General features: G+C 50.3%; 1 protein-coding gene across 3 annotated transcripts; it reads right to left on the reverse strand.

Moving 5' to 3' along the window:
- Positions 1–219: 219 nt before the first annotated feature.
- Tada3 (transcriptional adaptor 3) lies at positions 220–11,425 on the reverse strand. Of its 3 annotated transcripts, none has more exons than NM_001372393.1 (10): positions 11,077–11,425; positions 10,479–10,532; positions 9,427–9,651; positions 8,596–8,846; positions 8,366–8,471; positions 6,052–6,193; positions 5,865–5,968; positions 4,526–4,635; positions 3,809–3,994; positions 220–767 (listed from the first exon to the last, which is right to left on the reverse strand). In NM_001372393.1, the coding sequence occupies exons 2-10, from the start codon at positions 10,482–10,484 to the stop codon at positions 575–577; spliced, it is 1,323 nt and encodes a 440-aa protein (NP_001359322.1). In that variant the 5' UTR covers positions 10,485–10,532; positions 11,077–11,425; the 3' UTR covers positions 220–574. The 3 variants fall into 3 exon arrangements, with proteins under 3 accessions (NP_001359322.1, NP_001359321.1, NP_598693.1); NM_001372392.1 differs by having other exon boundaries at positions 10,903–11,425; NM_133932.3 differs by lacking the exon at positions 10,479–10,532 and having other exon boundaries at positions 10,903–11,425.
- Between the last annotated feature and the right edge of the window lie 274 nt (positions 11,426–11,699).

Below are 11,699 nucleotides of genomic sequence, written 5' to 3' on the forward strand. Positions count from 1 at the left end.
TGAGGGAACAGGTCCTTGGTGGCCCCGTGCAGTAGCTCTGAATGCAATCCTGCCCCAGGAAACCAGGAACCCACCCTCCTACCACCAGACCCTCAGAAATTAGAGCTCAAAAATAAATGTTCCGGGTGAGTGGCCACAGCGGAGACCCCAAGCATGCCCCACTAAACCCTTCCACCTGCCTGTTCTTCCTACCCCACAAATAATAGATAGATACTAAACTTGCGGGTGGTTTTTTTATAACTTTTTTTTGTTTAAAAAATGAAACACAGCAGTCACTTTATTCTTAAGTTTGTACATTACAAAACCTCAAGGAAGAAGTCCCTGAGGAGAGGTGTGGAGACGGTAAGGGGGGAGGGGATGAGGAACAAGCCCGCTCATCTGGGGCATCAGGCGGATGCTAGGTCCAGGCAGGCGCAGTAGGGCCTTGCATACTGGCTGCACAAAGCTCAGCTGGGTGGCCTGAGAGTGTTTCAGCCCTGAGACTGTTGTCATTTGATAGGCAGCCTCTGGCCAAGGCTTCAAAGGATGTTGTGGACTTCTGCCAGGCCAGGGGGATAGCCAGCAGCAGGTCAGGCTACCCGTCTAGGAGCTTCAGGATGCTTTCCCGCTCCTTCAGGGTCTTCCAGGCCTGGTCCTTTTCCTTCTTTGTAGGGGTGCGCTTCTTCTGCCGGGCAGCCATGATCTTCCGGAAGGCATCCATGACTTCGTTGTCGGCCATGCGGACCCGCTGCCTTAGCTCCTGCCGGCTCACCTCCTCCTTTGCCAGCCTATGGGGACCGTATGTCATGGTTAAAGCCATCTCCAGGGTTTGTCCCTTCCTTTTTTTCCATACTGAGCCTCCTAATAATCCCAGTGGGGGCTGGCACTTCTTGGCCTGTTTGAATAATGACCAATGTGCATATAGATGCAGAGCCACACTGACTGCAAGGCATTATTTAAGTGCTCTGAAATGTTAATACTGCTTATAGCAGGGGCAGCATGTGGAGCACAGGGATAGCTCTATCTTCCTATCAATTTGTTCCTTTCAATTTTAGTAGTTCACTAAAACTACTCTAAAAAAATGTTTTTTTCTTTTCTTTTCTTTTTTTTTTTTTGAGAAAGTTTCAAACTGTAGCCCAGGCTGACCTGGAAATGACTCCAAAGCCTCCTCTGGCCCTGAACCTTGCCCCTGGAGGCTTCTCTTGCCTCTACCCCTCAATTGCTAAGACTGTAGGTGTGAACCTCTGACCCTAGCTTAAAAAATAAAACCTAGAAGCCAGGCATGGTGACACACACCTTTAATCCCATCACTCTGGAGGCTAAGGGAAGCAGATCTCTGATTTTCAGGCCAGCCTGGTTTATAGACCAGGACAGTCAGGGCTACACAGAGAAATACTGTCTCAAAAGAAAAAAAAAAAAAAAAAAAAAAAAAAAAAAACAACAACAACAACAAAAAAACCCAAAAACCAAAAAAACCCAAAAAAACAAAAAACCCCAAGCCCAACAACCAAACAGAAAACCCAGGAGATGGGAGAGCGCTCAGCTGTCAGTTAAGCTCATCTGTAAGACCCAGGCTTGGTTCTCAGTACTCACATGCTGGCTAACAACTCTCTCTAGTTCTGGTTCCAGAGGATTCAATGTCCTCTGTAGGTACCAGGCACTCACATGGGGTACAGACACACTTGCAGGCAAAACATCTACACACATAAAACAACAGCAACAACAACAAAAACCCCTTAAACAACGCATACACATGTACATCTAGCTAATTCTCACAACAATCTTGCAAAGGAAGATATGGTATTTCCATGAGACTGAGGCTCAAGTTGAGCATGGGTGAACAAAAGATCTGGAAAAACCAGCTTCAACTGGACCTCCAGCCCCCGCCCCCTGCATTAGCTCTTAGAATTACAGATGTGCACAGTGAACTTCAAATGGCTTTGAAAAGGTCTATCTTCAAAGGTGATCTGCCTGCTGGGCATGGATCTTAGTTTCACTGGCGGTGGAGCTGAAGGTATCCAGGAAATCGAGTTCTCCTTGCGGCTTGGGCCTAGAGTGACCCGCTCCCAGCACTGCAGCAGGGGCCATGGCTGAGCTGCAGCCTTTGGAGGGCCCCAAGCCATTCCTCGCCTCGCTCCTCATTTCTATAGCTGCACCACATCGCTCTTTCAGTTTGTCCCTAACTTTCCTGCCCTTCACATCTGTGGCTTTCTGCTTGCCCTTGAAAAGGAATATGAATTCCCTTGGACTAGCCTTGCCGCAAATCTCAGCTCAGCTCTCGATTGGATGTGACTTTCAACAAGGCTCCACTTCACTGCCTTTCATCCCTCATCTGGTAAATAGAGAGACCACCAATCACTGTCTGAGTTGTCTTTCAAATGGAAGACGGTGCAGGAGACTCTGGCACACAGAGGGTATTAAGCACACACTGCTTTCTTTATTCTCAGATGCCCTCAAAGCCCACCAGCTGCCTCTCCTTTAAATGGTGTGCCTCCTTTAGCCACCTACGAGAACACAAGTCTATTTCTCCTCCTCCTTTCTAGCCCTACTGGCACATCAGAGACCATAAGCGCTGGTCAAGTGACTGAGCTCTGCAGTGGAGGCTCTGTGGGGGCATCTGCCTGTGAGGGGCGAGGAGCCCTGCTTGAGCTCTAACAGGACAGCTCCCTGCCACCGTCCTTCACACATCACCTATACCTTGTCATCAGTACAGGGAGAGCTGAATGCGAGGTGATATAAAATGAAGTGTGATTGTTCTCTAAAACACAAGTAAGTGTGGGTGACTTAGCCAATCAAACGCACAGGTGGCCAACAACATTAGCAATTCATCTGTCGGAGCGGCAAGCATCCTGGTATTTATCATTTCCAATTTTCTCTGTGATGTGTTTTGTGTATGTTTTATGTGTACCTGTACATGTGTGTAGATGCATATGAAGGGTAGAGGTTGACACTAGATGTCTCTATCATGCTTCATCTTATTTATTTCTACTATAATCTGTCTTTCAGTCTGTCTATTGGGAGTCAGACATGCTATGGTGTGCATGTGGAGGCCAGAAGACAACGGGCAGGAGCTGGTCCCCTCTCTCTAACATCTGGATTCTAAGGACCGCACTCAGGTGCTCAGGCTTGGTGGTGAGGGCCTTCACCCACTGAGCAATCTTGCTGGCCCCTGCCTTCTCTTTTGAGACAGATCTCTCACTGGAATCTTAGGCAGACCTAGTCAGCAAGGCTGTCCAGCCAGCAAGCTCTGGGGATCCGCTTGCTCGTGCCCATCCAAGCTGGGGTTAGAGATGCGCTGTGCGGTGGCCCACTCTTAGGTGGGAGGGGAAAACTGACCTCAAGAGGTCAGCCTTGGTGGCAAGCATTTCCCCAGTGAGCTCTCTTCGATGAAATAATACCATAAAGAAAAACAAAGCACACACAAAGAGACAAAATCAGACAAAATGTGCCATGTGACCCAACACTGTGAATGTTACCAAACTATACTTAATGGGCTCAGTCACGGTTGGAGATGGCTCACTGGTTAGTGTATTACTCTCGCAGAGGGCTGGCGTTCAGTTCCCAGCACCCACGCTGGCCAGCAGCAAACACCCGTAACTCCAGCTCCAGGGCATCCTGCCACTACAGACACCTGTACTCGCACACTCAAAAGCACACACACATGATTAAAATGAAATAAATCTAAATCTGGAATCAAATCCATCCATCTGTCCATTGTGGGTGCTAGAGCCTCACCCCTGGACTTAGGATCTATCTGAGACACAACCTAGGGCACAGGACTGCTTGGTGACGTGGCGTGGCGTGGCGTGGTGTGGCACTCCTCACTCACCTCAGCAGGTCATGCTTCTTGGTGCGGTTGTGTGCACTGAGTGCTTTCAGCTCAGCTTGCCGTTTGCGCAGCTCAGCAAGGACCTCGTCCTCTGAGTCCTCCGCGGGCCGGTCCTCAGACTCCAGGAGGCCCTGGGCAATCAGCTCCTCCTTGATGCGGCTCTCCAGGGACTTGGTATGTGGCACACTGTAGATAAGGCCGGACCTGAGCTCGGAGGGCCAGCTGGCCCCCCTCAGAGGACCCCGGCTCTTCCTTTCACCTAGTGAAACCACTATAGCCACATGTGCTCCAGGCCTTGTGATATGTTGCAAACTGTGAGTTGTAATCTTTTCTATTCCCCAATTTTATGTAACTCGTAAGTATATTTTGAATACACATAGGATTACTCCTTTTCCATTTGGCATTCTGCTGTTTTCACTGTTTCATGGCACATATTTCTTGTAATGATTAACAGTTCCAAGTTATTGCACATGTAGTCTTGGCTCTTAGCCAGCGATCCCTTCAGGTGGGCACTCTGCTCAGCTCCAGTAGGAGCAGAGCTAGGGTGATCAGGTCTGGACAAAGCCTGCGTCCAGAAATGAGGCCAGCACTCCCACATGAGATCGCTGGGCTTGGTTAAAGGGTTCTCAGCGTTTCTGCTAACAAAGACACGTCTCCCCATGAAGAGACACGTGAAGCCGACAGACAAGCCTAGAGCACAGCTGGGATAGCACTCACCTGAAAGGCTTGTTCTGATTGCGCGGGGAGGTGCTCGCTCCATCTGCCCCTGACTCTTTCCCAGACATGTCAGGAATAGGGGAGTCCTCCATAGGGGAGATAATATTTTCCTGAAGAGCAGAGAGAAGTTAGGAGGAGAGTATCATAGCAGTCCTACTTCTCTGACAGGCACAGACAGTCTTCACAGGCTAGAGAGCAGCGTCTGTCATCTCTTTCATCCCACCCATGTTAAAAAGATTCCTCCAAAGCTTTGATCATTCCTTTCTGGGTTCTAGAAATTCCTCTTTTGGGGGGAGAGGCATATCTATATAAAAAGAGGGAGACACAGAAACAGTGATAGACTAGCTCAGGCTAGGAAGCCTCCACAGGCACCCAGCACTGTAGGAGCACGGTGCGGCCTGGGAGATATCCCAACACTGTGCCTTCCCCGCAGCAGCTGAGCTACACTACATTTCCCAGGCACCCCTGCAGTCAGAGGCACTTGTGGGACAGATTCTCCAAGGAGAGTGATGTCCACAGGGAAGAGTCACAGTCACATCCAGAAGGCTTCCTTCCCATACTCCTTACTCAGCTTCTGCGGGCCTGGCGCAGTCACAATACCCAGAGTGACCTTGGTCAGGATGAAAAGCCACATAAGACGGAGTCTCTGCGGGGCTAAGCCAGACTTCCCCTGGCCTCAGTCTACCCCAGGCTGTTCTCTGAGAGAAGAACTATCATAGTGTTAGAGACGAAAGAGGAAACCGAGGCTAGAGGATGTAAATGGTGTTTCTAAGCTCAGGCCTGGGCATTAAGGTGGAAACCCCAAGCGAGGCTTGAATCCGACCTTCACTTATTAGCTGTGGTCTTAAGAAAAAGTTAACTTTTCTGAACCTCAAGTTCCTCACAAGCACAGGCGTCCAGTCAGAGGAGGCATGGAATCAATCCCCTTACCCACTGCTCAGCAAAGGTGTCTGTGGAAGCCTTGTGTGGAGACTTACATCTGCTATTCCCGGCACAGGGGCATTGAGGCACGAGGACTAAAAGTTCTAGTCCATAGTGTGACTCTATCTCAAAAAGCAAAATAACAATAAAGTGCCAGCACACGAGCGCTCGTGTGTGTGTGTGTGTGTGTGTGTGTGTGTGTGTGTGTGTGTGTGTGTATGTGTGTGTGTGTGTGTGTGTATGCACGTGTGCGCATGCTCGCTCGAGCCTGTGTGTAAATGTTTTTTTGTTTTCTGAGACAGTCACATGTAACCAGATTGAACTTGAGCTAAGAGCCTCTGTCTCCCAAGTGCCACTGGGGTTACAAGCAGATGCCACCATGCCTAGCTTGTGGTTCCCAGTCAGATGGCCTGCTCACCTCCACTAGGGCCTGCAGCAGGCGCTGTGTCAGGGCTCCAAAGGGACACCCGTCTTCTGGCTGTTCATGCTGGGCCTCAGACTTCTTCAGCAGGGCATCCACATCTGGACAGGGAGAACAACAGCTGGAGGCCTGAAGCTCCGGGGCCTCAGATCCAGGCCTGGGCTGTGAGGAGGCTGAGGCTTACCTTTTGTGTCCAGTTCTGTCAGTGGTCCTATGAGGCCTTTCTTCTTGTCAGCCACAGCTGCTGCCCGAGCGCCGTCCTTCTGCTCCTCCAGCAGATCCTCCTGGGCCCAGCGCTGGGAGTAGTGTTTCCCTAGGGGGGGAATCTGCAGCAAAGAGCTCACTCAGCTCTGAGAGGTAAACACTGCCCATCTGAGACTGGAATGTGAGAGGATCTCCTGGCATGGGACTCGGTCAGGAAGCATCCGTTTATTCTTTCTTTCCTCACGGATTTGTTGCCCAAGGCCAAGGCTGGTGCCACGAAAGGCCAACAAGATCCAATCTCTCCACTCACACTCCAGTAAGGGAAACACGTATAGAAAGACTCAACACAGCTAGGCGTGGCGTACACACCTAGCCTATGATCATTCTGGAGGCTGACATAGGCTGATCAGGAGTCTGAGCCTGGGCTGAGACCCTATCTTTTCTCAAATAAACAAACAAACAAACAAGAACCAAAAATCAAAATACACCTAGAAGCTGATATGCATTAGCAAGATATAAAATAGAAGCCAGGCAGGATAGCACACCTTTAGTCCCAGTACTCGGGAGGCAGACAAACCAACCAACCAAAAACCCACAACCACCACTACCGACAACAAAAAGATACAAGGTATAAAATACTGTGTCTGTGGATCCTCTTGGTCAGCGGTAATTCCTCTAAAGAGAACTTGGGCCCAAAGCAGGGATAAGAAGAAATTATTTTCTTGTGTTCTTTAAACTTACTGCTGTCAGAATGGACTGCTTTTTCTCCACTTCTTTTATATAGGACAAGCTGACTCTGTGAGATTATAGGTGGTAGCAGTACTTTTGGTCAGGACTGAATCTGGGGCCTTGTCCATGCTAAGAAGTTGCTCTACCACTGAGCAATATGACTAACTACATCTCTGGTTGCAGATAAATGATTTTCAAATTCAGGTTAGTGCATTTAAAGCAGCCCGGGGACCATGAAAGCACCAAGTGAGACCATGTCCTTTGCTCTCCTTGGAGAAAGGACCTCAAACTTGTAAACCCATGCTGGCCTCAAACTTGCCTCAGCCTCCCGAGTGCAATGGGGGTGAGGCACTGGGCCCAGCTGCCCCTTTCTGCTGGAGAGTCTGCAGAGGCATCTTTGGGGCCTTGAGGAGTGAGGGAGTCTGCCAGGCTGAGAAGAGCTTGTGTGTAGACCCTGGTGTGAGGCCAGGGGGAGGGAACATGTCTGGTGTAGCTGATAAATGCAGCAGGAAAGAAAGATGTGGCCAAGGACAACTGGAGAGAACTGGGGTGTCACCCAGCACTGAAACACTTGGACTCCATCCTGTGGCAAACAGAAGTCAGGGGAGCCCTAGAAGTAGATCTGTGTCATACGTGCACCTGCGATGGCAGGTGTCCTGTGGTGGAGTCCCCGCCTCACAAGTTTGTCTACTTTCTTTTATGGAGCATATTTTATTTTTAAGATCAATAAAGCTAACTTGCTGGGGACAGATCTCCGCCAGTAGAGAGCTTGCTGGGAATGCAGAGAGCCCTGGCTTCTGTACCAGGACTGCATCAACTGGGCATGGTCATTACCTACCTGTAATCCCAGCACTAGGGAGTCAGAAGAAAAAGATCTTAAGTTCAGGGTAATTTGTTAGCTAACAAAGTTCAAGGCTAGCCTGGGATAAATGAAATCTAGTCTCAAAAACCAAAACCAAAACAAACAAACCAACAAAAACCAAAAAACAACAACAAACAAAATCCCCCAAAACCAAAAAAACCAACTTTTAACCCAGGTATGTTTGTGGTCCCAGACACCTGGGGGGGACCTGAAGGGCTGAGAGAGGACAATGGTTGAGTCCAGGGGTTCAAGGTCAGCCTGGGTACCATAGCAAATTCCAGTGTCTTAGAAAAGAAAACCAGAATTTAACTTTTTTTTTTTTTTCTCGAGACAGGGTTTCTCTGTGTAGCCCTGGCTGTCCTGGAACTCACTCTGTAGACCAGGCTGGCCTTGAACTCAAGAAATTTGCCTGCCTCTGCCTCCTGAGTGCTGGGATTAAAGGCGTGCGCCACCACGCCCAGCGGAACTTAACTTTTATAGTTAAAGAAAGTAAGTATCGCCCAAGTGTAAAAGCAAGGAGAGTGTTCAGAGGCTCTTTGGAGAAAGGCTAGAGGACAGAGAAAGCTGAGCCTCACTGTCTGCAGGGGTCATGGAGCAGGCAGGAGGCTGGGAAGAAAGTAGGTGATGGATGCAGGCTTTGCTGCCTAGGACCCTCAGGCGCCTTTGAGCCCTGTCGTACTGACTGTGCGGCTCAGGTTTCTACCTTATAATGTTCAGCTTCATCTTCTGGGGGCTTCAGGAGCTCCTCTAGTGTCCGTACCTCCTCACTGGTGATGTCGGCACAATAGGGCTCCACAGAGGCCCAGAACCTACAGGCAGAAGCAGACCCGGAGTGGGTGAGATGCTCCTTCAGCCTTAGCCCCGGGCCTTCCAAGCCTCCACCACAAGTCTCTGGGCCCCTCCAGCTCCCTGCTACGTGCTCAGGCCCAGAACCTGTTGGGAGCATCATTCTTGGGGATCCGAGGCACGTCGATTGGGTCATCAGTAAATTCATATTCCTGGATCTTGGGTTGGACGTTTTTGGATTTGGGTCGTCCCGGGCCAGGGCCTGGCCCATGTCCTGTCTTCCCTTCCAGTTTCTGCTTCTTGGGCTTTCCGTGTTTGGGGGGAGCACCGAGCTCGTGGTCGCGACCTAGCTTCAGGAATCGTCGGTCCCCTTTCTTATCCTGCCAGTCAGTAAGGATCTGAAACACACAAAGACAACCCCTGAGACGGAGAGAAGAGACAGGGCACTTCTTTCCCCGCCATGGATAACTGAGATCTAGAATTTGAGGTTATTAAGCAAACTACTCATATTTCAAAATGCCTGTTCTTCTCTGTGATTTTCTCACATGAATTTAACCGGAGGTCTACATTCTGATTCACTTCTGCTGCCGCCCAAGCTAGTCACAAACGGTTTGGCATGGTAGTCCTGGGGAAATCTGCTGCTGCTGGGTTTTTTGGTGGTGGTGAACAAGACTCCCAGCTAACCTTTATGTCACACTCCAAGGCACCCGGTGGTTCTGTCTATGCAACTGACTGTATCACAGTGCATCTCAGAAAGTTCCCAGGCAACTTCAGGGGCCACACGTGGGCGGTGTCCACCTACAGTCGGATAGCATCCTTGGCTAACGGTAAGCTGAACTGAGAGCTAACTATTCTGTCATGATTCCCATGTGGGTCTCTCTTCCCATCCATCCCTGGGCCTCAGCAGAGAGGGAACCTAAGGATCCATCCCATAACTTGACACAATGTCTCTAGTGGATGCCCCCCATGGACAATCACCTGGGTTTCAGCTTCCAGTACACGCAGTCTCCGGCTTGCAGAGGACAGCAGAGTCTCAAGCTCCAGCTGCAGGGTGTCCAGCTCCTCAATGCCAATGCCATCGTCCTCGGAGCGGGCCAGCACTGCCGTGTAGCGGGGACAGACCTTCAGGTGGTCCACAGACTTGAAGTCATGAAACTGCAGTGGACAGTCCTTCAGCTCGCTCATGGCCCAGGAGGTGGGACCCTGTAAAATTAGAGGGGAGAAGGCCATTGGATAGGAGACAAAGTAGCATGGGGAGAGAGACCCAACAGAGCCCTGACTGTACCCCAAGCTAGGTTGACTTCACTGAATTATGCACATAACCTTAAAAGGGGGGCCTTTTGCCATGCTTTTCATTCATTCATTCATTCATTCATTCATTCAACATAATTTCTCTGTATAACAACTCTGGCTGGCCTGGAATGAACTCTATAGACCAGGCTGGCCTTCAATTCAGAGATCACCTGCCTCTACTGGGATTAAAGGCGTGTGCCACCACTGCCTGGTTTCTTTCTTTTGACAAAGAAAGGAAAAAGACTCCAGAAGAGTATGTACACATGCCTAGACTCCTAACTGCAATTTATTGTCTTTTTTTGTTTTGGTAGCACTGAAGGGTCTCACACATCTCCAGACCCTACCTCACCCCCATTTTGGGGTGGGGGAGACAAAAATCTCATTATGTAGTCTTGAGTGGCCTGATACTCATTTGCTACATAGATCAGGATTCATAGAGCTCCCCCTCCCGACCCCCACCCCAGAAAGCACCTGCCTCTGAGTGCTGGGATAAAGATATGCACTCAGGTTGGTCTCAAACTAGCTATGTAGCCAAGGTTTTGTCTCCACCTCCCAAGAGATGGAATTTTAGGCATGTACCACACCTGATTTATACAAGCGCTTGTTCATTCTAGGCACAAATTCTCCAAACTTAATTATGTTACAGTTACATCCAGCCCCCCCCCCCTTTCATGAATTCCAGGCCTTGAACTTATGATCCACCTGCTTTAGCCTCCCAAGTCACTAGGTGTACAAACCTGCATGATTAGGCCGGCCTCCTAGTTGCAATTTGAACCGCAGAAGTCTGGAATCTGCAGCATTAAGGAAGAGGAGATACTAGTGTGCCCTGTCTTCCTATGTCCTCTGTTTCCCTACGTTGGGTCGTTTCTAGCATTCTATTTGACAGGGTTCTCCCTGCCTCCTCTTGTCTCACTCCATTCCACCTCTGCACCTTCTCTGTGTCCCTGGCTAGTTTGGAACACAGGCTGGTCAGGTGAACAGAACTAAGTTCCAGCCCATTTTCTTATGTGCGTTTCTAAACATGTTATTTAACCTGAATCTCCGGTTTTTGTTTGTTTGTTTGTTTGTTTTTCTTTTTTCCAGGACAAAAGATGATGCCTCAGTCTATTTCCCCATTAAGAAGTATAAATCTGTAAAATGGGGGCATCGAGAATTACCTACCTCCCTGGAATGTTCTGAGGATTAAGAGGTGATGCTCGTCAAGTGCCCAGTTCAGTGCCTGGCACAGAAGTGGGACTGCTTAATGGCTGGCTCCACCTGTGTGTCGCCCCAAGATCCCGCCTCCAGGGTCCTCGTCCTCTAGGGAGCCCCTAACACAACCCCCGCCTCTCCTACCTCCTCTCTGCGGCCTCCTACAGGCCCTGGGCCGCAGGAGGGGGCGGGGAGTTCAGGGCGATCGGAGCAACTGCTCCGGAACTGGCTATGGGCGGGCCCCCTGCAGTTGACGCGAGGGCGGGGACGGCCAGCCCAAGGTGGCCTGTAGGGCCGGGGTGGGGGTGGGGGTCTAAGGCCACCTACGAATCTCCGGGAGGTGGAATGCTAGGCCTGAGGAGTCCCGGGCTAGGAAGCAGCCCGGGGCTGGGGTGGGGCCCAGAGCCCAAATCTCAAGGGACTGGCTACCCGGCCGAACCCTACGGTTGCAAATGGGAGGAGCCCGGAGAGGATAGGGGAGCACCACCGGAAGAAACGTTTCTCCGGTTCGGCCTGTCCTAATTTGGTGCCCAACCTGAGGTCGGGCTGTACTATTGTCACACGGGGGGAGGCTACAACCAAAGCGACAAGCACTAAAGGCGCTGGCGGAATATGTGTAGCGATCCAAGGGGACTCGACCGCTACTGTCTCATAGCAGGTCTTCTACAAGTCCCAGAGGTCCCAGTGTGAAATCGCCCCGGAGATCTGAATATCTCTCGGCTCTCCCTCCCCGGTCCTACCCGAGATGGTCCAGCCCGGAAGTGCTG

Source organism: Mus musculus, chromosome 6 (genome assembly GCF_000001635.26).
Source record: "Mus musculus strain C57BL/6J chromosome 6, GRCm38.p6 C57BL/6J".
Classification (NCBI taxonomy): Eukaryota; Metazoa; Chordata; class Mammalia; order Rodentia; family Muridae; genus Mus; species Mus musculus.